Below are 26,483 nucleotides of genomic sequence, written 5' to 3' on the forward strand. Positions count from 1 at the left end.
GATGGAGGCGGGGTGCAAAAATAAAGAAGTTGTTTATTTATTTATTTATTTTATTTACAACATTTATATCCCACCCTTATCACCCGTTGTTGTTGTTGTTGTTGTTGTTGTTGTTGTTGTTGTTGTTGTTTTTATATTATTATTATTATTATTATTATTATTATTATTATTATTATTATTATTATTATCCTCACTCTAGTGCCCTCCACCTGGATAATGGAATAGTACCAATAATTCTTTTTTTAAAAAATCTCCCCATCCAGCTACCCATAGAGTGCACATCTGGATGTAAATGTTAGCATATTTACCACCCTAGGCCATATCCTAAAATAAAATCAATATCAATGCTAGAAAACGATGGATACTTATTGTTTCTATCTCATAATTTGTAAGTCATTCTTGAATCACACTTTTTTTCCACCTAACACTTAGAAATGGAGGACTCTTGCTGTTTCAGCACAGGAAAATAGATAAGGATGTTTGCCCAGCAGGGACCAGAAACAGGTCTGACCTTTTCCTTTAAATATTAATTACAATACAGTGTTATGTAGCAGAGATAATTGCCAAAATGGGAAAGGCAGCTTGGAATCTTAGAACAGCAATGTTTATATTTTTCTCTGGAAATGAAACAATCTTCTACGACCCTAAAACTGTGTGTACAGTTGTGAGAATTAAAATTCTTTCTTTCACAAATCAGCAATGTGCTTATTAGGGAAAGAATTAAAGATCAATCAAGAAATGCTATATATTTAAAAGAGGGGGCACCTGGATTTGAACCAGGGACCTCTTGATCTGCAGTCAAATGCTCCACCACTGAGCTATACCCCCTTCCCTGTTAAATTGGTTCAATAGATCTGCCTTATTTGTATTGCATAATAACTGGTATGCTGACTAGAGAACAACAATTAGTTTTATTTGTCTATGACAAATGACAGTTGAGTACTGCATGTATTTCCTTCTACAAAATATGTTTCATTTTTCACAGTTTAAAATTAATAGTTTCTTTTGTACTGTATCTTAGTACATGAGAAAGTACAGTAAAAATACAGGGGAATGTTATTTGACATCAGGAAAGAAAAGTGGACAGTGAAGCCCTCCTTTCAGAGATTTCATCATGCAACCTTTCAAGCTATCTTTGCAAATATTGAGCACTAAAATAACAACCCTAATTTTCATGCTCCTGAATTCAATAAAGCAATATAACTCCAACACTGTTCATATGGGCTCTCTATGGGTGCATCTATACTGTAGAATTAATGCAGATTGATACCAGTTTCACTGCCATGGCCCCATGCTATGGAATCCTGAGAGTTGTGAGGTCCCTGTTATCCGCTGGGGTTTGGCCCCAGGACCCCAACATTTGTGAATGCTCAAGTTCCAGCCTATACAATAGTGAAGTGCAATAGAGTCCCTTTTATTGAAAGGCAAAAACATTTAGGGGGGAATTATCGAGGAACATTTCCAAGCAAAATCCGCGGATAGAGAGGGATAGGGAAATATGCAGTGAAGCATAGACTGTCATATATCACTAATGTTCCTGCTGGATGCTTGTACACTGTGGAATTAAGTACAGGTGCATCTACACCCGTCATTCCCAACCTGTGGTCCATAAGAACTAAAATATAGCCCATGGCCTCACCATTATTGCTAGGGATAATAACACAGCCCAACCAAAAAAAAAATCTTGGTGCTTTTTATGTTTTTAAGACTGTTCCTGGGTTTATTTCAGGTGCTGATTCAGAAAATCACATTGGATAGACCACATCAGCTCGAGATGATTAAATAGGGTTTTCTGTGGGCGAGCAGATGGTGACTATTGGATGGCATATGTTCTGCATCAGAAACTAGAGCTGATGTGGTCTAACCAATGCAATTTTTTGAACCAGCACTCCAGATAACCAAACCCAATCTAAAGTTAAAAACTGATTCATAACCCTTTTGGTACTAATATTGGAGAGTGGTCCCTGATCAAAGTGGTCCCCGGTCAAAGTGGTCCCTGGTCAAAGTGGTCCCCGGTCAAAGTGGTCCCCGGTCAAAGTGGTCCCTGGTCAAAGTGGTCCCCTGTCAAAGTGGTCCTCAGTCAAAGTGGTTCCGGGTCAAAGTGGTCCCCGGTCAAAGTGGTCAATGGTCAAAGTGGCCCATGGACAAAGTGGCCCATGGACAAAGTGGTCCCCGGTCAGAGTGGTCACCGGTCAAAGTGGTCCATGATCAAAGTGGTCTCCAGTCAAAGTGGTCCCTGGTCAAGGTGGTCCATGGACAAAGTGGTCCATGGACAAAGTGGTCCCCGGTCAAAGTGGTCCATGGTCAAAGTGGTCCCTGGTCAAAGTGGTCCATGGTCAAAGTGGTCCCCGGTCAAAGCGGCCCCAGGTGTTGTAGCTCAGACTGAGCCTGACATTGGCCCCGTTCAGCCAGTGATTGTTCCTGCACCTGCTTTGTCAGAAGACTCTGATTTTAGGCCTGAAATTCAGCCACCTTTGCCTGAGTTTGTTTCAGTGGAGGATTCTGGAAGTGGAGACGAGATGACTGCAAGCAGACATTCTGAACCACATTCCTATCTCTGTCAAGGCCAGTTCAACAGCTACCAGATGGGAATGCTAGTCTGGAGGAGAATGATGTATTTGACAGAAGGGAGGTGTTTACTCAGGGAAGAAGACAACGGGAATGTTTTCGCAGGAGTAAAAAAGCACTGCTAATGAGTAGTTTTCCCATGAGAGAATCAGTGAGAGAAATAGTTCTCCCAGGGAATAATAGCCTTGAATTCTCCTTAAATACTTGGTGATTTCTCTGCTTGGCAGAGGTGTCAACTTTACAATTCAAGAGAGAAAGATGTATGCCTTCGTGTTCTTGCATGCTGTGTTGCCGTGAACTTTCAAGCCAAGCTCCTGCCTTGTTTTACCTTGGAATCCAGTTGAATTCTCCTGTGTCCTTGCTGTGTGGATTACTATTACCTTGGACTATATTTGGAGTTTGATCTTGCCCTCCAGTCTTGCTTCTTGTGGTTTGAATCCTGTGTGGACTACTCTTGATACTTCTTGTGGGACTAAGTGCAAGTTCCAGTTTGGACTATAACCTTGAGTGACTTCCTTGGACTCCTGCTTAAAGACTGATAAGTATACTACTCTGTGGATTTATCCATTCTATTGACTCTGAACCTTATTTGCTTGTGCATACTTATAATCTTCAATAAACAGCTTGATTGCTTATATTCTGGGCTCCAGTGTGATTTCAAGGCGCCTATGCAGTCTTGGGGTGCGACACCAGGTCAAAGTGGTCAGTGGTCAAAAAAAGGCTGGGAACTATTGATCTACATCATAGAGTTAATGCAGTTTGACGCCATTTCAACTGCCATTGGCTCAAGGCTATGGAATTATAGTTGTAGTTTGGCAAGTTTGTAGTTTGGTAGTTGTAGTTTGGCAACTGCATTAACTGTACAGTGTAGACCAGGCATGGGCCAACTTGGGCCCTCCAGGTGTTTTATTTATTTATTTATTTACAGTATTTATATTCCGCCCTTTTCATCCCAAAGGGGACTCAGGGCGGATTACAATGAACACATATATTGCAAACATTCAATGCCAACAGACAAACAACATACATTAGACAGACTCAGAGGCATTTTAAACATTTTTCCAGCTTCACGATTCCGGCCACAGGGGGAGCTGTTGCTTCACCGTCCAGTAGTGGCTGTACTTCCTCATTTCTTTTCCTCGTGTTTTGCTGGCAGTTTTATGGTGTTGTAAATTAGCCTCCCGCATAAAGCATCCCTAAATTTCCCTAATTGACAGGTGCAACTGTCTTTCGGGGCTGCATAGGTCAACAGCAAGCCGGGGCTATTAATGGTCGGAGGCTTAACCCGACCCGGGCTTCGAACTCATGACCTCTTGGTCAGTAGTGATTTATAGCAGCTGGTTACTAGCCAGCTGCGCCACAGCCCGGCCCCGGGTTTTGGACTTCAACTCCCATCATTCCTAACAGCCTCAGGCCCTTTCCTTTTCCCCCTCGGCCACTTAAGCTTACACTGCCTGGTGTAGATGCACCTCTCCTTGGAGGCTGTGAGAAGGGAAGAGTACAGCTGTTGCATCCCTAACAGGTAAGGTGAAGCTATGAAGCATGCACATGTGATCTTGGAGATGCTACTTTTTGAGATGATAATGGTGATTAGTTATTGTTGTTATGTAGCCAGTACATTAAATCCCTCCCTCTCTTTCAACTCTGGTCCTGCCTGCCTCCCTGCCTGCCTGAGACGAGCCTTAAGCCAATGAGCAAAAAAGGGGGCGGAGCCACGGAGTCGGAAAGCGAGGAAAGGCATCAGGCTACTGACAACAGTGGGCGGGGCTTAGCCCGGTGACGTCACCGACCGCTGCGTCCGCTGCTTGGAGCCGGTAGGAGCGCCGGGTGGGGGAAAAAGGAGGAAAACACAAGGTAAAGCGCGGGAATGCGCGCTCACTCGGTCGCTCGCGATTGGGTCGTCCTCGCGCCGGGGCTGTGCGCGCGCCCGGCCGGCTCTGCCTCTGACCCTTCAAAGGGGAAAGCTTCGAAGGGGAAAGAGGTTGGGAATGGATGCGGTTGTTTTTCTCTTGCTCCTAATGGAAATCTCCCACTAGAGTCTCCCAACACTCCCCAAGTTATTTCAAGGGGTGCATGATCTACGCTAGAGAATGAATGCAGTTTGATATCACTGCAGCTGCTCAATAGCTCAATGTTGTGGAGCCCTGGAAGTTGTAGCTTGGCGCTCTTTTGGCCAGAGAATGCTAAAGACTCGGCTGTTGTTGAGTTTCCTGGGCTGTATGGCCGTTTTCCAGAAGCATTCTCCTGACTCCACCTCAGCAGGAAGCAGCCAGGCTTTGAAGTTGCAAGGCTCCTGCAGTGGTGAGAGAATCCCCCCTGTCCTTTGCTGAATGTATCATCTGTTAGATTTTCTTAGTGGGTCTGTAGATTGTAGGTTGTGTTTCTTCATCGGTTTCCCACAGACAGGAAGCAGCCAGACTTTGAAGCTGCAAGGCCATTCAGTGCTAATCAAAGTGGCCAAGTGCAGCATTCACACTTGCCTCAGGCAGACAAGAGTTCTTTCTCCCACCCTGGACTTTCCACAGATATATAAACCCCACTTGCCTACTTTCCAACAGATCTCACAATCTCTGAGGATGCCTGCCATAGATGTGGGGGAAACGCCAGGAGAGAATGCTTCTGGAACATGGCCATACAGCTTGGAAAACTCACAGCAACCCAATGATGATGATTTATTACCCACTTCTCCTGATGGCTTGAGGCAAGATACAACAACATATGAGCATAAAATATATACAATAAATTACATAGATAAAGATACAAAAACTATAGAGTCTATAAAAACATGACATAGTCCAGCATGGACTGAGCACCAGGTTTTTAATCCTGTAGCTCAGGGAATACAGTGAGTATAGTATTTAGACAGACATAAACATACAGGGGCCCATGCTGTTTGTGGCCGCTTTCTTGTTTTTAAAAAGTTTTCATAGCTGGGCAAGGACATGACAACCAGATGTTCATTTTACAGTCTTTACATTACCCTTTTCTACAACAAAATGGTTCATTTGTGTTTAGTGTCTGGGCTGCAAAAGCAAACTCCATTTTATTGCCACAGTCATATGTTGTAGATTTAAAATGTGAAACTGCACATGTTCACAGACTCCTTCCTTACTTCTTTCTGTAGGGTGTTGTAAACCTTTTTTGTTTCAATTTTAAGTTGTGAATTTTATCAGTGGTTTTTAACTTGTATTTTAACTCTATGTATCTTGGTTGTATGTATTTTAATAGTGTTTTATCTCTCGTTTTAATGGTGTTGGATCTCACCTCAAGCTGCAGGGAGATGCAGGTAATAAATTCATTGTTGTTGTCGTTGTCATGCAGCGATGGCATAGAAGCAGTTGTGAAGTGTGGAAATTATAGTGTAGTGTGTGCTGCGGGGCACTTTTGAACGTTAGGTTTTTTTGCTTTACGACTTTGCCTGGCAGGGGGTTGGACTGGATGGCCCGAATCACTGGTTTGCTGTGAGTTTTCTGGGCTGTATGGCCATGTTCCAGAAGCATTCTCTCCGGATGTTTCACCCACATCTATGGAAGGCATCCTCAATTGTGGACAATCTCAACAGAAATGAGGAAACTATGAAAATGAAAGAAAAAAACTGGCTACTGGCTCTAAAATCAGGACAATAAATAAATAACAACACTCAAAAACGGTAATTCCAGACAAAAAAAAAATCAGGGTCAGCTAATCATCTCCCAGCAAAGGATTCCCCCAGGCAGGAAGCAGTCAAGCTTTGAAGCTGCAAGGCTATTCAGTGCTAATCAAGCTGATCAATTGCAACATTCACACTTGCCTCAAACTTACCTCTGCCACTCTGGACATTCCACAGATATATAAACCCCACTTGCCTAGTTTCCAACAAACCTCACAACTCTGAGGATGCCTGCCATAGATGTGGGTAAAAGGTCAGGAGAGAATGCTTCTGGAACATGGCCATATAGCCCAGAAAACTCACAGCAACCCATCTTCCATCATTATTTGATTTTATGACCGCTTTACAACACATGGCTATTTAAAGTCTCCTTCCTCCTTCCAGAGCCACGGTGGGGTGGCACAGTGAGTTAAAGTAACTCTTGTGCCGGCTGAACTGCTGACTTGAAGGTTGTGTTGCTGACCTGAAGGTTGCCAGTTGGAATCTGCAAAACGGGGTGAGCTCCCATCTGTCAGCCCAAGCTTCCCATGCAGGGACCTGAGAGAAGCCTCCCAGCAGGATGGTAACACATGCGGGCATCTCCTGGGCAACATCTCTGTAGATGGCCAATTCTCTCACACCAGAAACGACTTGCAGTATGTTCTCAAGCTGCTTCTGACATAATAAAAAACTTCCAGCAGTATGAGCCTATTAAGTGGAGAGTTCTACAATTATTAAGCTGTAAAGACATGTCACAAAAGGAACACGGGATAGAGAGAAAAGAGAAAAAAATCAAACAAATTGCATTCTTAAAGTAAAACAGTAATATTTTTAATGAACAGATAGAACAGAAGCTATTCCGGCACAAGGATAGCAACTTGACGGAAGTATGTTTTTCAGGAGACCTTGCAGAGTGATGCTTCTACTCATCTCTTCCTCTGCTAATTCTGTTGCAACATTTCATCCTTTTCCCATCCTGTCACTGCATACATTTAATTGTTAGTGCACGTTTGAATTCTCATTATACTTTGCCCATAAGTTTGCATTGAAAAGATGAAGGGAAAAATGTAAGATTACTCTTTTAGCTTCTTGATTATGGAGATGATAGGATGATTATTCTGTCTTCATGTATATAATATATCAAGCTTGGGCAAACTTCAGCCCTCCAGATGTTTTGGACTTCCAACTCCCACAATTCCTAACAGCTAGGCTGTTAGGAATTGTGGGAGTTGAAGTCCAAAACACCTGGAGGGCCGAAGTTTGCCTATTCCTGTAATACAGCTTAAAACCATAACAATACATTAAAATACACTGAACATATGGAGAAATCCTCTTTTAATTATTTTTTAAAAACTCCCGCAAAAAAGTAATAAGAAGGGTGATAAGCACCTGCTTTTCAAAATTATTTTGATTATTATCTTACGTATCTTTATGGTACAAGTAGATTAAGTCACATATTGGCATGAAAAGGTAATGTAAAGCACAAAACAATGTACTTTAAGTGATCTTGAGTATACATCTTCAGAGCTAGTCAAAAATGATATCCACATCAAAATCATTATAGGGATTTTCTGTGGTTCTTCCAATGCAGAGGAGGGGAATATGTGGTCCTCTAAAACGTTTTGAATTGCCACTCCTGTCTCCCCGCATTATTGGTTATGCTGGCTAGGGCTTCTGGGAGTTGTAATCCAAAAATGTCTGGAGGGTCACAAATATGTTTGGATTGGATTGTCCTCACTAGCTTTAGTGATAGTGACTTGTAGATAGTTTTTTTGGTGTGAGGAGTGACTTGAGAAACTGAAAGTTGCTTCTGGTGTGAGGGAATTGGCCATCTGCAAGGACGTTGTCCAGGGGATGCCCGGATATTTCGATGTTTTCCCATCCTGTGGGAGGCTTCTCTCATGTCCCCATGCTGACAGACTGGAGCTCACCCTGCTCCCCAGATTCAAACCGGCAACCTTTTGGTCAGCAGTTCAGCCTGCACAAGGTTTAACCCATTGTGCCACCGGTGGCTCCAGTCGTAGATAGTGATTCCGTGTAAGAGTCTTGGTGGGCTGCATATACTGCACTCCCTTGAATGTCTTCTGTTCATAGCAACAATGTCCATGGGCCCAGAGGAAGCTCTCCACGCACACGACAAGATTGCATAGGATTAAGTGTGTTTGAAATGGACATGTCTACCTATACACGGGGGCCCCTGGTGGCACAGTGTGTTAAAGCGCTGAGCTGCTGAACTTGCAGACCGAAAGGTCCCAGGTTCAAATTCCAGGAGCGGAATGAGCGCCCGCTGTTAGCCCCAACTCCTGCCAACCTAGCAGTTCGAAAACATGCCAATGTGAATAGATCAATAGGTACCGCTCTGGCGGGAAGGTAACGATGCTCCATGCAGTCATGCCAGTGGCCACATGACCTTGGAGGTGTCTATGGACAACAGCGGCTCTTCAGCTTAGAAATGGAGACGAGCACAAACCCCCAGAGTTGGACATGACTGGACTTAACGTCAGGGGAAACCTTTACCTACCTATACACATTCAGGCTTCTTTCTATAACATGTCAATTCTGAAACCTTCAATATTTTATAATACTACACATATTTATATCAAAATTGCAATTATTTCTGGAATTTAGAATTAGAATGGTAGAAGAATTCACAACTAGGGCATCCTTGACCGATATCCATCAAATCCCTATTTAGACACCACCAGCTGAATTCACGGCCTACCTTGGTAATCAATTTCATGGTTAAGCATTTCTTATGTAAGGAAGTATATTCAGACATCTTTTTTGTAGTTTGGATCCATTAGTCCAGTGGCTCTCAACCTGTGGGTCCCCAGGTGTTTTGGCCTACAACTCCCAGAAATCCCAGCCAGTTTACCAGCTGGGTTGTTGTATGTTTTCCGGGCTGTATGGCCATGTTCCAGAAGTATTCTCTCCTGACGTTTCACCCACATCTATGGCAGGCATCCTCAGAGGTTGTGAGGTATGGAGAAACTAAGCAAGGAAGGTTTATATATATCTGTGGAAAGTCCAGGGTGAGAGAAGAACTCTTGTCAGTTGTAGGCCAGTGTGAATGTTGTAGTTAATCACCTTAATTAGCATTGAATAGCTTCATCCCCTGGCTTCTTCCTGCCTGGGGGCATCCTTTGTTCAGAATAGTTAGCTGCCCCTGGTTGATTCATGTCTGGAACTCCTCTGTTTTCAGAGTGTTGCTTCTTATTTACTGTTCTGATTTTTGAGATTTTTAATACTGGTAGCCAGATTTTGTTCATTTTCATGGTTTCCTCCTTTCTGTTGAAGTTGTCCACATGCTTGTGGATTTCAATGGCTTCTCTGTGTGGTCTGACATGATAGTTGTTGGAGTGGTCGAGCATTTCTGTGTTCTCAAATAATATACTGTGTCCAGGTTGGTTCATGAAGTGCTCTGCTATGGCTGATTTCTCTGGTTGAGTTAGTCTGCAGTGCCTTTCATGTTCTTTGACTCGTATTTGGGCGCTGCGTTTGGTGGTCCCTATGTAGACTTGTTCACAGCTGCATAGTATATGGTAGACTCCTGCAGAGATGAGAGGATCCCTCTTGTCCTTCGCTGACCGTAGCATTTGTTGGATTTTCTTTGTGGGTCTGTAGATAGTTTGTAGGTTGTGTTTCTTCATCAGTTCCCTTGATGTATGGTAAGAACACCTTTCCTCTGGGTGGATCTTTGTCTTTATTCTCATGGTTTGTTTTTGGCCTCATAGCTCTTCAGATTTCCATGGTGGAGTATCAATTGGCCTGTAGAGCCCAGATTAGATGGTTTAGTTCACCTTGGAGGACAGCTGTCAGGAGTTTTGGAAGTTGAAGGCCAAAACATCTGGGGATCCACAGGTTGAGAACCACTGCATTAGTCCTACCCATTGGAACAGCAAAAACATCATTGATTTCTTCCATATGACAGGATTGTATATATTTGAAGATAGTATATCACCTCTGTCTTCCTTTCTTTAGGCTAAACATAACCAACTCCCTCAACCGTTTCTCATTCTTATCTTAAGTAGTTTCCAAATGTTCACCCACCCACCTGGGCCTTGTAGAAACTTTGCATGTGGCCACATTGACAATGCTTGGAATTAGTATAATGAGTATTTATAAATTTGTTTATGTGAAACATTTTTGTCAAACCACCTCAGAATAGTCCTTGCCTGAGAAACCCATTTGAAATTCATGAGGTCATCATAAGTCAACAGGCACTTTGAAGGCACATATATACACAAGACAAGAACAGCAATATATCTTCAAAACATTGAATTACATTGAGAGATGACACTGAAGTAGGTTCCTGTGTGCAGAGATGCAGGACAAGCATCCCAGGTCGAATTTGATAAAATTCCAAGAGGGAAATGATGAGTTTCATGCAACAGAACCTAAGAAACAGAATGCTGCCTACAGCAATAGATATGATTGTGTTTGTGATATTAAAAGTGATACATATATAATAAACTCTGGGGTTTCAGTGCTCTCCTACTAGGTGGCTTCTTGGCACATTTTAATATTTAATTTTAATGCTTCTGGAACATGGCCACACAGCCCGAAAGACATACAACAACCCTGTGATTCTGGCCATGAAAGCCTTCGACAACACATTTTAATATTTTTTTCTTGTTGCTGTGATTTTTTTTCTTGCTGAAATTACATTTCAGACAGTACATTACTGTGCTCGGAAGACTGGAATAATCTCTTGATATTCCAATCTCCTGATTCTCTTTTTATCTTGTTTTGGTCCAGTATGAAGGAAATTTATTTTTGTTGCTGATATTTAATTGCTGGCATTTTTAAATTATCTTCAGCATTTAAATGTAGCAGCCAGGCCCTCTTCCCCCTCCCACATATTTATGAAGTGAAGCCATAAAATACACACACACACACACACACACACACACACACCAATCAACTCTGAGGGTCACCACAGGAGAGTGGCACTGAACAGATATCACCCAACACCTTCTCAGTCCACTCCTCCAAGAAAGACCTCTGTACTTCTGAGCTCTATCCAGTGAGGCAACTCAGAAAGATAGTATAGTAATATTGAAAGCCAGTGAGAGGTCCAGCAGAACTAACAGTTACACTCTTCTCCATCTAGTTCCATGCATAGGTCATCACCAAGGCACCCAAACTCTGTCCCATAGCCAGGCCTGAACCCAGATTGAAATGGATGTAGATAGCTCATTTCATCCAGGAGCCTCTGGAGCTGAGAGGCCACATTTTCTGTAACACCTTGCCCAAAATAGGTCCTGTGTATTGGAAACTGGCAGATAGTTCTCTGGTATTAGTGGGGTCGAGGATAATGCCCTCACCATGGCTTCTTGTACACAGGATGGATATCCGCCTTGATGTAGTGAGGCATTCACTACTTCCCTTACTAAATTCACCAGTTCTTCTTGGATATAGTCCACTATGGTCATGGTGACTCTCAGCTCTCCTGGGATTCTGTCCACATCCTCAGGTTGTACAATAACAGTGTACAAGCAGGGCCCAAGTTTCCATTCACCAGACCTGTATCTACTACAACATCCAGGTCAGAACGTATCCACAATTTCTGTGCAAACTCTTCACAACAAGCTATTGAGTGGTGTGTATAACTGCAGAATGCAAGAGGCCCCCAATCACTTGAAACAGTTTTACTGGATGACAGTGTGCAGAGGTGCAATGGTGGCGATGAAAAAGGATCTCTTTGCTACCAACACTGCCATGCCGTAGGTTTTCCAATTAATTTTCATCCATGTTGATCCAGGTCTTCTGTCATTGTCGTTCCACTCTCTGTCCCACTCTTTTCATCACAGCTAGATCATGAGTTGCTAGGTTCCATTCCATGGGAGGAAACAATCAGGCCCCTTCCACACAGCTGAATAAAATCCCAAATTATCTGCTTTGAACTGGCAGTGTGGACTCAGATAACCCAGTTCAAAGCAGATATTGTGGGATTTTCTGCCTTGATATTCAGGGTTATATGGCTGTGTGGAAGGGCACTTAGAAGCAATCATGTTGACTGCCTTGGCAAGCTCCCTATTCCAGGGGTTATCCAAAGGTTTTGACAAGATAACTTGCCAAGAGAACAGGAAACTTCAAGAGCCAACAGGAATCCATCCAGATCCATAAGCTTCATGGGATGGACTATCTTAATTTGGCCCAATTTCTCCTGTAAAGCTCTAATCTATTCATGTCAACAGAACTGTAAAAAGTTCCTTCAACTCACATCACCATTGTCTTACCTTATACGAAAAAACTAGGTCTAGAGTGTGTTCTGTATCATGATTGTCAGAAGATACTACTGGAGACAGAACCATGGTTGCCATGGAGGGCATGAAGTCCTGAGCTGCTACTGACAAAAATATCTCTACATGGATGTTGAAGACCCCCAGTGTAACTAGTCAAGGGGACTTCAACATCATTCCTGAGACCAACTTAGCCAGCCGTTGAATTGTAATTTACTGTATAGAGCAGCCATTCTGCATGTTACAATACAGTCATCCATCCATATTTGCAGTTTTGGCTTTTGTGATTTTGATTATTCATGGATTTGATTAAAAACATTTTCTCTAGAAATCTCTTAACTCCTCCAATGTGATACTGTGGCCAACCTCCTGTCATACTGGAGCACTTAGAGATTTCTAGAGAACATTTCTCTAGGAATCTCTAGGTCATCCAATGTGAAGTTGTCCTTAGTATCATGCTGGAAGATCTAGAAATTCCTAGAGAGGTGTTCTCTCAGGTAAAAATGTGTGGTTTTTCACTTTGACAGGAATTCTGTGCTGCCTATAATTTCAGCTCAAATGTTGCTTTCCCAGCACTTTCTAAATCCCACATGCCATTTCCCCCCACATTTATTTCCTGTTCTTCCATTATCAGTTTCCAGGTTGTTTTCCTACAATCAAATGAATTATTTGTTAACTAGTCATAGTTATTAATGTGTAGAAGTTATAGGTGTGAATTATATGATCTAAAGAGAATTAGTATTTCTAACACATAATTACCATGTTTAAAGAAGAAATATTCATCATTTAGGAAGTATAAAAGTAATAGCAAACAAGATTGCTTTTTGCTGATCATAATTGTAGAAAGAGCACTAATAATTTGTACAAGAGTAATATGTAAGCTGTGACAATGGCTTAAAACCTTCTGATTGTATATATGCTAACAGTGCAATTCTACATCTGTTTAACTGGAAGTAAGTCCCATTTTGCTGACCTAGAAGTAATTCCCAACATATAAGAATGGATATATGAGAACAGCCCAAATGTAAAAACGTGCTTCACAGACTGAGGTTTGCTTGAGAATATTGTTTATTCTCTTTGTTTTGGGTTTTTTTTTGTTAATGCTAGTATTAATGTGTGTCATAATTACAATAAATATGAATGCTTATTTATTGGTTGTTAGGGCTGTTCTGAATCAAGGGATAAAGGATTGGGTTGGAAATGAATGATGTACAGAATTATTGCAACCCATTTCTTGGGTTTAGGTCAATGTATAATGTTCAGGTTGCCTGAAAGAATCAGCTGCCAGCGGATTTGTTTTCATAGAGCAAATAATCTCATCTGTTTTAAAAGTATAACTAGATTTGGCATAGTAACATCCGTACTTTCATAAGGGATTGTAATTGTGAGGAAAATTGATCTAATTGTGGATGGGGGAAACTATGCATGCAGAATAAATCACTGCTTCGGAAGACTGTCACTGAGGCTTTCCATGCTTGAGGGTTCTTGTAATCTATATGTGTGTATACCAAACACTTGTAGGCCCTCTGCACATGGCTCTAATTTAAGGGACTGGCTATGTTATTTCAGTATATTCAGTCTTGGGATGAGCATAGATGTCTGTAATGTGCTTCAACCCGCCCTGGAATCAAGGCTGACAAGGACCAATGTGGTTTGGGCAGTGCTTCATTTCCTGCAGTGAGGAAGAGAAAAAGACCCTTGGCATAGGTCCGTAATGTTTCCAACAGGCTGAGAAAATGGAAAACTTACGCAGTACATCTTTTATGTTCAATAAAGCTGTTTAACTATTAAAATAAGTACTTTGTTATTTGTCATAAAGATCTTGTGAACATATTGTTAGACTTTTAATTTTCCTTTACACAAAAGGAACCATGATTCCTTTCTGATTGAACCAGAGTTCCCATGATTAGTAAAATTAAAAGGGCAAGAACCTTGTTAAGCATTAATCTATTTCTTTTGAGCATCTGAATTTATATAAAAACACTATACTGCGTAGCTACGTGTAGTCATCGCTAGCTCACGTTGCTGATTGTAAGTTCTACTTTTGACTTTGGGAAAGAGTTGCTGCCTGTTAAGGAAATGATTTTAGAAGCAGATAAACCAGAATGTCATATTTTGTGTCATCTGGAAGTGCACCAAAACTTTGGTTGATGAAAAAACTATTTTTTTCCCCTAACTAATCCTCCCTCTGTTGCTCAGTTCAAAAGATGTTTCTAAATGGAAATTTTAGCAGTGTAATTTCAGGGTGCTACCACCTAGGCTCTTCCTTCTAGAGAGGGTCTCCTTATAAAGAAATGAAATGATCTGCATTATAGTGAGTCACACCAAGGAGCCACATTAACCAGTACCGTATTTGCATTGGAACAGCTCATGCTTACTCTGGAAAGCATAATACGAACTTAAGAGGCAGAATCTGGGAACTTCTCTATGCAGAAAATTTGTTCTAACACTGTATCATGGGTGTATCTACACTGTAGAATTAAGGCAGTTTGATACTACTTTAACTGCCATGGCTTAGACCTGTGGAATCATGGGAGTTATAGATTTACAAGATCTTTAGTTGTCTCTGCTGAAGAGTGCTGGTGCCTCCTCAAACTACAAATCTCAGGATTCCAAAGGACTAGGCAGTTAAAGTGCTGCCAAACTGCATGAATCTTTTCTGATTGCAGCAAAATTTACAGAAAGGAACTGCATGACAGTTTTTAAGGAGGAGGATGATTAGATAATGATACTGCTATTATACCTCTGATTAAAATCTGTTACCCATATCCAGGCTCTGTTTACCTGCTAGCCCAGTTTACGTCTCTGGCAATAATCAACCTATATACCCCCAATGAATTCTGATGGTTCTGGGAAATTGTTGCTTCTGTTTGATGTTTCTTTTAGTTGATATAATTTATTTGATAGTTTATGTCGTATTTTAATTTTAGATGTTAAGTTATAATTTGGGTCATTATATGTTGGGTCATTATTTTTTGCTATTACTTTATGTGTGTATTGGTTGTCGTATTCAGGCATTAAATGTTTGCCTTTTTGTGATTGGAATCTGCCCAGAGTCCCTTTGGGGAGATAGGGTGGAATATAAATATAAATAAAGTTGTTGTTATTATCTGATTATTTTCTTTTATTTATACATTACGGTACTTTACAAGTAAAAGGACCATAAAACAGTTCCCTGCCTTTATTAATATGTTTATAATCTGGTTTATAATACAAAAGTGAGCCTCCAACTTAGGGTTGTGAAGTTCCAGAGAGGACAGGGTTCTTACACTTTAAGAATCATAGAGATAAGGAGGGTTTTCAGCAGGCATAACCTGCATGAAAGACTAAACTGAAATTTTCTCTTGTACAGAACTAGTAAAGATGCAGGGCGCAAATCCCCTCTTGAACTTCTTGAAAATAAGGCAAGTTTCATACTGTTTGTGTTTATGTGCCTTCAAAGTTGCCACTCAACTTATGGCAACCCTTGAATTTCATAGCCTATATCAGGGGTCCCCAAACTCTTTCAGACTGTGGAGGGGCCGAATTATCATTTGGAAAAAAACCCGAACAAATTCCTATGCACACTGCACATGTCTTATTTGTAGTGCAAAACAACAACAATGAAATAACAATACTATATTTGAAAATGAAAACAACTGTAACCAACATAAACCTATCAGGATTTCAATGGGAAGTGTGGGCCTGCTTCTGGCCAATGAGATAGTCAAGTTAATTAGGATTGTTGTTGTTGTTGTGTGCCTTCAAGTCATTTCAGACTTTGGGCAAGCCTAAGTCTAAAATTATTAATGTATTCATCTACTACATTTATTTATTACATTTATATCCCACCCTTCTCACCCCGAAGGGGACTCAGAGCAGCTGTATGTACATAGAATATATTATATTATTAGCATTGCACAATATTAGCATTATATATTACTATATTGAACTATTCCACTATACTGTAATACTATATGTAATATATAACATATAATTAATATTATTATATGGTATTATTATTAGTATTATATTGTATAACATTATAATATTTTATCAATATTATATGTATATACAATATATTATATTATTAAAACTGATATAAAAATATATTATAAAACTGAGGGTGGGGGCCAGGTAAATGACCTTGGAGGGCCGCATCTGGCCCCCGGGCCTTAGTTTGGGGACCCCTGGCCTATATGATCTATGAATTTCATAGGGTATGATAATACAGGGTGTTTGAAAAAGAACTCCCTATTCACCATTGAATTTCACCATTTGTATGTTTTTGAACTGGTAGGTTGGTAGAAGCTGGGGTTAACAATGGGAGCTCACCCCGTCCTATGGCTTCGAACCACCAACCTTCCAGTCAGCAAGTTCTGCAGCTTAGTTCTGAGAAAACCATTTGGAGTGGCAAAGCCCCCAATGAGTGTTTTCTGAAAATAATTGCATTGGAAGGCTTTCTAGTTCTCTGAGCTGACATATTTGATGCATATATTTAGTTAATAAAACAGCAATTAAAGTATGCCTTCATACTTGTAAGTGATATTAAATATCTGCAGTATTTAGTCCACGAGTATTTTGAAATATTTGATATAAAATCAATAAAGTACATTTAATATGATTTTAGTGTTATATTTCAAACAAATTAAAAGTCTTAAAGTAATTTTAAATTAATATAAATATTTCAAACTGTTATAATTAAAAAGCTTGTTCTTTTTTGCATTGCTTAGAATTTTAAGGGGGGGAGAATGAATGGAATGAAGAGAGTTAACATACTATCAAAACACATGATGGTAACATTTTAATTCCCCCCTTTTCGGTGTGTCATTATTTGCATGCGTCTTTTTGATTGAGAAACCCTTTTGTTTGCTCTGAAGAATCTCTGATTCAAAATGTTAATGGATTTCCAGCTATTAAGGTGTAATTATATACCTGGAGTATTTGACTATAAATCTAAAAAATCTTCCTGAGCAATCTCAAAAGAATATTTAGAATGTGCTACTTATAAATTGACTCATTTTCTTGTAATTTACCAGAAGTGCTGATATGAGTATAGCCATAATGTGGAAAGTACATGAATCCCTGGAGTTACATTGTATGTATTAAATTATGGCTTCTAGGGAATGAAACACGTGAGGCCATTTAGCCTTCAATCATGCTTCTCACTTAGATTCGTAACAAAGACACATTCCACTGCTTTTCTGAGGTGAGGAATTAGACATGGTACATTTCACCTTTTGAAAACTAGACAAGCAGTCACGCTTTTAGGTGCCGTCTTGTACTCATTCACCTGGGAGTAAATGCCATTAAACTTTTGGGACTTATTTGAGAGTAATCATGTACAGAGAGGTATAGTGGAGCCAGCATTCACTGGGTAAAGCCGCAGTACTCTTTAGAAAGCAAGGACTATGACCCAGTATGATATCCTCTAGGATTCATTTTTTTCTCAGGATGTATTTATACCACATGTGTCAATTTCAAGGCCCAAATCTGGCCCACCATGTCAATTTATGTGTTCCTCCAGGTGCTGGGCTGTATCTCTTGTATTCTTCATTATTAGACATCATGACTAGTGGTGATGGGAGTTCTGATACAATAACATCTAGAAAGATGGTGGGGTTTGAATTTAGGTACAAGGCTTGCAGATATGATGTCTGACTTTAGTAAGTCCTTTACCTTTTCCCCAACCTCAGAGCCACATGTGCTATTGGGTTGCAATTCCTATAATCCCCAGTCCTCATGGTGGATAATCAAAAGTGACGAGAGTTGTCAATCAATAATATCTGGGGACCCAAATTGGGTAAAAACTAAAGAGCACCAACCTATATGTAAAATAATGAGTTAGCCCTCTGTATACACGGATTCTTCATCCATTGAGTCATGATTACCCTTTGAAGGTAATCATGCGGCTGATGTGGCCCTTGATGAAAATGAGTTTGACATCCGTGATCTACACAGTAGAATGAATGTAATTTGAAACCATTTTAATTGATATGGCCCAATACTATGAATACTGGGAGCTGTAGTTTGGTGAAGGACCAGCACTCTTTGTTAGACAAGGATATGGGCCTTCCAAAATTACAACTCCCGTGATTATAGCATTGAGCCATGGCATTTAAAGTGATGTCAAATGGCATCCTCTGATAGAAGTGGAATGCATTGTTATGAGAAATCTCTGTTACTGCCCCAAATATTTGGGGTTGGTTTGGTGTGTGGAGGGTGACAAGAGTCATTAGCTTGACAAAAGACATGCTTCTGGTGGAGATGAATGCTGCAATATCTGTATTTTTTGTTAGACCAGTCGATCAAAATCTGCACATTTTGTCATTGGTGCTGTCACTATAAGGACTGCCATGATGGGAGCCTGCACTTCTGAATTTACTTCTGTACTACCACATGTGGAGCCCCTGGTGGCGCAGTGGATTAAACCCTTGTGCTGGCAGGACTGATGACTTCAAGGTTGGATTGCTGATTTGAACGTTGCCGGTTCGAATCCAACCCGTGGAGATTGCGGATGAGCTCCTTCTATCAGCTCCATCTCCATGTGGGGTCATGAGAGAAGTCTCCCACATGTATAGGTTATTACTGATCAATAATAATAATAATAATAATAATAATAATAATAATAATAATAATAATAATAATAAAACTTTATTTATACCCCGCCACCATCTCCCCAATGGGGACTCGGGGCGGCTAACATGGGGCCATGCCCAGAGCAATACAACATAATAAAATATAGAAACAACATATCATAACACCATTTAAAATACAATAAATAATAATAAACAGAACATCAAGAAATCAAAAAAACAATAAAGCAAGGGCAGGCCGCTTGAACACAGAGATAAAACCCGGAGTGAGAGGGACAGAGGAGTACTCCACTATGGGCAGGGACATTTGGAAGGGGTAATCTAGAGGGTAAGAGAAATACTGAAAGAAAGAAGAAGAATATTTGGACTAACTTGAATCCCATATGGCCTAAAACTGGGCTGGAGAGGTTTTGAAGGAGGTCCCTTCCCTTTCCCCTTTGTTCTCTATGAACGGATAAACTGGAAATGGTTATCTGGGAAGGGAGAAGGGCTAGATTACATCAGGTGAGGTGAATAGGTGAAATCCAGTCCTCTGCCTACATTCAGCCGGCTGGACTGGTTTGGAGAAAACAGTCTAACCCCAGGCTTAGAACGGCTTCCTTGTCCCTGCATTAAATATAATGATAGGCACTGTTCTGTTATTTAAGTTCTTTTCTTTTCATTGTCAGTATCATGCAATCATCATGTTCGTTAGGTTTGTTCCCTGAACATTATATCGACAAGTTTCCCTTTTGTGTTGTCGAAGGCTTTCATGGCCGGAATCACTGGGGTGTTGTGCATTTTCTGGGCTGCATGGCCATGTTCCAGAAGCATTCTCTCCTGACGTTTTGCCCACATCTATGACAGGCATCCTAAGAGGTTGTGAGATATATTGGAAAGCTAAGCAAGGGAGGTTTATATATCTGTGGAAGGTCCAGAGTGGGAGAAAGAATTCTTGTCTGTTGGAGGCCAATGTGAATGTTGCAGTTAATCACCTTAATTAGCATTAAAAGCCTTACAGCTTCAAAGTTTGGCTGATTCCTACCTGGGGCAATCCTGTGTTGGGAGGTGTTAGCTGGCCCTGATTGTTTCATGTCTGGAATTCCTTCTTTCTCTTTATTTACTGTCCTGATTTTAAAGTTTTTTAAAATATCGGTAACCAGATTTTGTTCATTTTCGTGGTTTCCTCCTTTCTGCTGAAATCCACATGCTTGTGGATTTCAGTGGCTGCTCTGTGTAGTCCAACATGGTTGTTGTTAGAGTGGTCCAACATTTCTGTGTTCTCCAATAATATGCTGTGTCCAGGTTGGTTCACCAAGTGCTATTCTATAGCTGACTTCTCTGGCTGAGTTAGTCTGCTGTGCCTTTCATGTTTCTTGGTTCGTGTTTGGGCAATTCTGTGTTTAGTGGTTCCTATGTGGACTTGTCCACAACTGCATGGTATACGGTAGATTTTCCTTTTTAATTTTCATTAGAAAACTCTTTTGCACTTTATAGCCTTGATGCGTCATTGTGTGAATGGCAAATTCAGTCTCTGAATAACAAACTCAATTGCTGAAATACATTTTATGTAAAAATGTGGGCTTCTTCCATTTTTGCAGTTCTTATTTAAATTGACATCTCACTGTTGATTTTTCCCCCTTTTCTTCACAAGGTATAAGACAAGGGATACACCAAAAGCTCACCGTATTACACTCCATTATTATACATTCAGATTTTTGTGACAGCGGAAAAATGTATAGCAGCAGCATTTCTAAGGAAAGACAGTATTAAAAGCCAGGGAGGCTTTTAAAAACTGGGATTGTTTACATGGAAGACCGGCATACAGAGATGGAGCTAGACTTCACTAAGGATGATCTGCCTTTAATGGCTAACACTAACCACATGTTGGTGAAGCATTATGTGTTGGATCTGGATGTAGACGTCAAAAACAAGGTGATTGAGGGCAAGATAGTTTTGTTCTTTGGAAATGACAGTAGAGAAGAAGTCAGAGAGCAGATGGAAGAAGCTGGTCGGTCATGGTCAGATGAAACCTGTCAAGTCCAGGCACCTGAATCTGGCTCGGTTCCTGTGTCAAATGCAAGCGCCTGCTCTCCTGAAAGTGGATGTAATGATTTTGCTGTCTGTGGTAAAGGTGAAAATGATACTTCTGATAAAAACGGTAGCCATGGCAACAGGGAACAGGCTTCTGGGATTTCTAGTTCAAAGAACTGCTGTGACATTGAGATTCATGGGAATGAAGATTTCTCGCTGGTCCTAGACTGCTGTGATTTATCCGTGTTAAAGGTTGAGGAGGTAGACGTTTCCCTCGTTCCAGGCGTCGAGGAATTTGCAAGCCCTGCCAAGTTAACAGGATCGTCTCAAGATGCCAGGGATCGCAGGAATCAGATTGTGCATGAACTTGTGACATTACCTGCAGATCACTGGAAGGAGCAGCTTGACTATTACAGGCGTTGCAGCCGAGCTCCTGCTTGCGGAGAGCTCTTGTTTGTTACCGGCAGTTGGAGCCTGGAGATCAGGAAAGCAGGTGTCCAATTGCCAAAGGACTTCCCACACGCCTTAAGGATTTGGTACAAAACAAAGCCAGGCGGAAGATCACTTAGCTGGACGACAGACCAGAATGACAGGTATGCATCCCTCGTAGCTGCTCCTTTGTACGTTATAGAAAGTCTTAGGTGTCATGTGGGTCAGAGTTGAATTGCTACTAATAATAATCTCATTTTCAGATTAAGTTTACATGGATTGGAAGCAAAGCAGGCAAAGTTGATGGTTTAGCAGGATTAGAGCATGTTAAACCCAGACCGAGTAAATGCGTTTCCTAAATCTCAACATTTGAATCAAGGAAGCCTCAGTTACGTTTATATTTGGGAAAGAGCACTTTCACTTTGCAAAAGCTATCTGTGCAAGCAGTATGGTGAACAGTGTTGTGTAAGATATCTTTTTGTAGTAAATGCAAAATATAGTTTGATGCCTGGCAGTTTAAAAATGCTGGATTTGATTTCTCTGTTTAATAAGGGGACAGGTTTTGTATGTTATCGATTTTGCTGTTTAGTTAAGATCTCAGTGTGGATTTACTGAAGACAGAAGAGAAAATAATACTTCTGAAGCATATATTGCATATGTCATGTACTATTGTTGCATTTTAAATATATGTCTTTAAAAAATTCAAACATCTCGGACATTGCACAGCTTCCTGATATATAGTACACTATTTTCCTGAACTATGCCTCTTGCGTAGTTTTCTTTTGTCATCTGGCTCACCTCAACTCTGTCTTGACTGCTCATTTATCAGCTCTTAACCTGATTCTCATCGCTGTCTTGTCAGTCTAGAACAGATTGCAAATCGTATTGTCAGGAACAAATTCATTTGTATATTCCTCTTATCATCTAACCCTGAATGATCAACTCAATGTTTGATTATCAGGGGGAGGGAGGGAGGGCTTTACCAAGGTTAGAGACAAGCTTATCTGACTATATAATGTGTGGATTTTTAAAAGAATAGCCCTTCTGCTTGTGAATTTGGATCAAGCCCCGGGGAAGCATATGTAAACCTTTCTTCTTACATTATTTTCTTAATCAAACTGTGGAGTTGCTCTTTATCTTGTAAAAAATGAACTGATACCCATATGTTTGTCCTAAGGGAAAATAACAACTCTAAAGGTGCATTGACACTTCAGAAATAATGCGCTTTGACACCACTTTAATCTCTATGAGTCAATGCTATTGACTCTTGGGATTTGTAGTTTACAACTCCAATGTTTTTATAACACTAAGCCATGGAAATTAAAGTAGTGTCAAGGTGCACTAATTCTACAATGTAGATGCACCTTAAGAGAGGATGGGGGCTATATATATTGAGAAAAGGGAGTTAGGAGAAACTGTGAAGTCATTTTTCTCCAAAGTCCACCCCGAAATTGCCCCCCTTCTTGTATTTACCTTTTTAAAAACTCATGAATGTATGATCACAGGACACCTACTTACTAGGTTAATTAAACTGTAATTGTGTGTGTCAGGAGCGACTTGAGAAACTGCAAGTCACTTCTGGTGTGAGAGAATTGGCTGTCTGCAAGGATATTGCCCAGGGGATGCCCTGATGTTTTGATGTTTTACCATCCTTGTGGGAGGCTTCTCTTATGTCCCCACATGGGGAGCTGGAGGTGACAGAGGGAGCTCACCCATTCTCCCTGGATTTGAACTGCTGACCTGTCGGTCATCAGTCCTGCTAGCACAAGGGTTTAACCCATTGTGCCACGGGGGCACCGTAAATGAGCATGTTTAAGTGAACACTTGTACCACTGAAACCATATGTTAAAAGTTACCTGCAGACTCTGAGTTTGTATGACATCTGTACATTATGCTATAATACGTCTCTGTGTGTGTTTGCTCTATTTACTTCATACTTGTCCTTAGCATAAAAGAAGGATATGTATTCTGGTACTCTTCAGATGTTTTGGATTAGAACTCCCCTAAACCCTGAAAAGCATGAGTGGAAAGGGTTTTTGGCAGCTGATAGCTAGGGCCAAAATACCCTGAAGGCACCAAACTCCATCTATTCCTGGAAGCTAAGCAGGGTCAATTCTGGTTAGTACTTGCATGGGATAAATACCAAGTGCAGTAGGCTACATGTCATGGGAAGGAATTGGCAAAATCACCACTGAGTATTCCTTGCCGAAGAAAACCTTATGGATTTTATGGGGTCACCATAGGTCAACAGGTATTATGAAGGCACATAAACATGCGCACAGTAAACCAGCATCTTAGAAGCACCAGATTGCCCATCCATGATCTAGGAGCTATCTTGGTTTTTTATATATCGCACACAGAATATATACACTGCAATTTTCTCTCCATTGCTACCTTTCTGGTTCCATGGTTGTTAGCAGGTTTTGACAATGTTGTCCATTTACCCATCTAGTGTGGAGGTATGGAGACCTACTTCTCACATTCCTATTGCTGTCTCAGGAGACAAAATGCCGACTGCAGAAATAACACCTTCTGCATTCTGCCCCAGAGCTACTGTTATGTCCCCTTGCAATCTTTCTGTCAGCTGTGAACTGCTAGAACTGCTGGGAAAATTTTGTTTGCATGTGTGTGTGTGTGTGTGGAAATACATTTAAACTTTAAGGACTCAGTTCCTATGTTCAGGGACTTTGGTAATTGCAAGTAGAGGTTTTGATCCCTCCAAGTTAAGCTAATTTGTTTTTGAGCACAAGTGAGACATTTGTGATAAAGCTACCATGTATGGCAATGGTGATGTCATTTTACAATGAAGTTCCCAATTGAGTATCACTGTTATATAGTGATACTCCAATGCTGAATCCTGGACACTGTATCTGGGTTTATTGATGGAGTTTTTGTTATTAAGTGTAAATTCTTTGTTAACTGATTAGATGTCTTATACATTTATGTTCATGTGCTATAATGTCCTAATTGCTGTATGGTTTTAACTTGTTGTATGTTCTCTGAATCTCTTGAGGAGGTAGAGTGGTATATAAATAAAGTTTTATTATTATTTATTATAAAATGCTGAAGACTGAGCTTTCAGCGTGAAATCAGGTGCTCCTCCAATGGACGACAGTCTTTTCCAATTATGATATCTCTGGTGTATTGGGCACTCCATATTGTAGTAGAAGTTGAGTAACCCTTATCTGAAATATTTTGAGGGCCCTTCCAGACATGCCCTATATCTCAGGATCTGATTCCTGGTTTTCTGTTTATTCCAGATTACCTGGTAGTGCGGACTCATATAATCCAGTTTAAAGCAGAAAACTTGGGATCAGGTTATAGGGCCTGTCTGGAAGGGTCCTGAGAAAAGAAGTGTTTTTGGATATATTTTTTTAGATTTTGGAATACTTGTATTTGCCAATATGTATATAATGAAATATCATGTAAATAGGATCCGTGTCTTAACATGATATTCTTTTAGGTTTCGTAGACTCCTTATACAATATTTTTAACACTTTTGTGCATTAAAAAAAGATTGTATAGATAAAGGTAAAGGTTTCCCTGTGATATCAAGTCCAGTCGTGTCCGACTTTGGGGGTTAGTGCTCATCTCCATTTATGAGCCAAAGAGCCAGCATTGTCCATAGACTCCTCCAAGGTCGTGTTGCTGGCATGACTGCCTGGAGCACTATTACCTTCCTGCCGGAGCGGTATCTATTGATCTGCTCACATTTGCATGTTTTCAAACTAATAGGATGTCAGAAGCTGGAGCTAACAGCAGGAGCTCATCACATTCCCCAGATTGGGACCGCCGACCTTTTGGTCAGCAAATTCAGCAGCTCAGCAGTTTAATTAGGGGGGCCTCCAGTTTGTATACACTGACAGAAATTGTCTACATGAGTGACTTAGATAGTGACACCCTTGCTTTCTGAGCACATTGAACAAAAGTTGTGTACTCAGAAAGCAAGGGTGTCACTATCTCAGCCACCCATGTGGACAATTTCATATTTTGGAGTACAGTCAACCCTCCACACTCATTGAGGTTAGGGGTCATTAATGTGAATAATCTCTAAATACCATTCTAGGAATTTCTGTGTCTTCTAACAAATTTCTGTGGTTGGGTTTTACTGGAAGCTGACTGCAGAATCACATTGGAGGTCCTAGAGATTCATTCCTACAGATGTGTTCTCTCTAAAAATCTCTGTGTCATCCAGCATAATTGAAGGAAATTGAACATATATCCACACTGGAGGGTCTGGAGATTTTTAGAGAGAACATTTCAAATCAAATGTGTAACTAAAGCCAAAGCCACAAATATAGAGGGATGACTGCATATCGGATTTCAGAATTCCAGATAAGGGATGCTCGGTCTGTATAATCTTGTGAATATTCTATTGGTACCCCCGCTGCCCTGAATTTCTGAAAAGGATTTAGGCAAGAGAAGAGCGACAGCTCCATTCTCCAGCATTCTTTGGAATATTTTTAGCTCCACTGTTGAAATCTCAGTGTGTGGGAAGATAACGGCATGTGTCAGGTAACAGGTGGTCTGGCTGTGCTTCCTTTCCCTTCAGTAAACATCACGATAAAAGAATGGGGGCCTGCTGGGCGACCGCAGTCACAGTCTTGAGGAGATGGAAGCAAAAGGTCATCAGGCTGTGCAGCTTCCTAAATATTTCATTTCATATTTTTTTTTAATATGTGGCACTTCTGAGGGTTCGGTTAGGTTTTCTGCTTCTCTGGGGATAAAAATGGCCCAAATTTAATTAACAAGTCAGAGGAGCTTGAAGAGAGGACTTTAAAGAGTTGTCTTGCATCCTGCACAAGGAGAAAGGCAGGATCTAAATTAAATGAATGAATAAATAAAGGAGTGAAAATTTTGTTGCAGACCCTGCATCGTAACAAAAACAAACAGTTCCTAATGTTGCGTCTCAGTTACTTCCTTCCTAGCATGACAAGTGATGACTAAAAGCTTCTACTTAGAATTGGGCAATGCCAGGATGAAGAATGTTTACCCCTGGCAGCCACATGACACATTTTTGTGGCC

The 26,483-nt window shown here is 40.7% G+C and overlaps 1 protein-coding gene and 1 non-coding gene across 14 annotated transcripts in view; one reads left to right on the forward strand and one right to left on the reverse strand.

Annotated features, from left to right (window-relative positions):
- Positions 1-756: 756 nt before the first annotated feature.
- Positions 757-828, reverse strand: trnac-gca (transfer RNA cysteine (anticodon GCA)). Its single transcript has one exon. It is a non-coding gene; the product is annotated as a tRNA-Cys (tRNA).
- A 3,505-nt stretch (positions 829-4,333) lies between these two features.
- aopep (aminopeptidase O (putative)) overlaps positions 4,334-26,483 on the forward strand; it is a 275,804-nt gene continuing 253,654 nt past the window's right edge. For 11 of the 13 annotated variants that reach the window (XR_010003430.1, XM_062972069.1, XM_062972067.1 and 8 more), the window contains exons 1-2: positions 4,334-4,422; positions 20,650-21,622. Coding sequence is in view for 11 of the 13 variants with exons in the window: in XM_062972069.1 (XP_062828139.1) it covers positions 20,805-21,622 (818 nt within the window). In the remaining 2 variants the exon portion in view is untranslated. Of the gene's footprint in view, positions 4,423-20,649; positions 21,623-26,483 lie in introns of those variants that run through there. The other 2 variants (XM_062972077.1, XM_062972078.1) reach the window with 2 other exon arrangements.

The sequence above is a fragment of the Anolis carolinensis genome, chromosome 2, assembly GCF_035594765.1.
Source record: "Anolis carolinensis isolate JA03-04 chromosome 2, rAnoCar3.1.pri, whole genome shotgun sequence".
Lineage (NCBI taxonomy): Eukaryota > Metazoa > Chordata > Lepidosauria > Squamata > Dactyloidae > Anolis > Anolis carolinensis.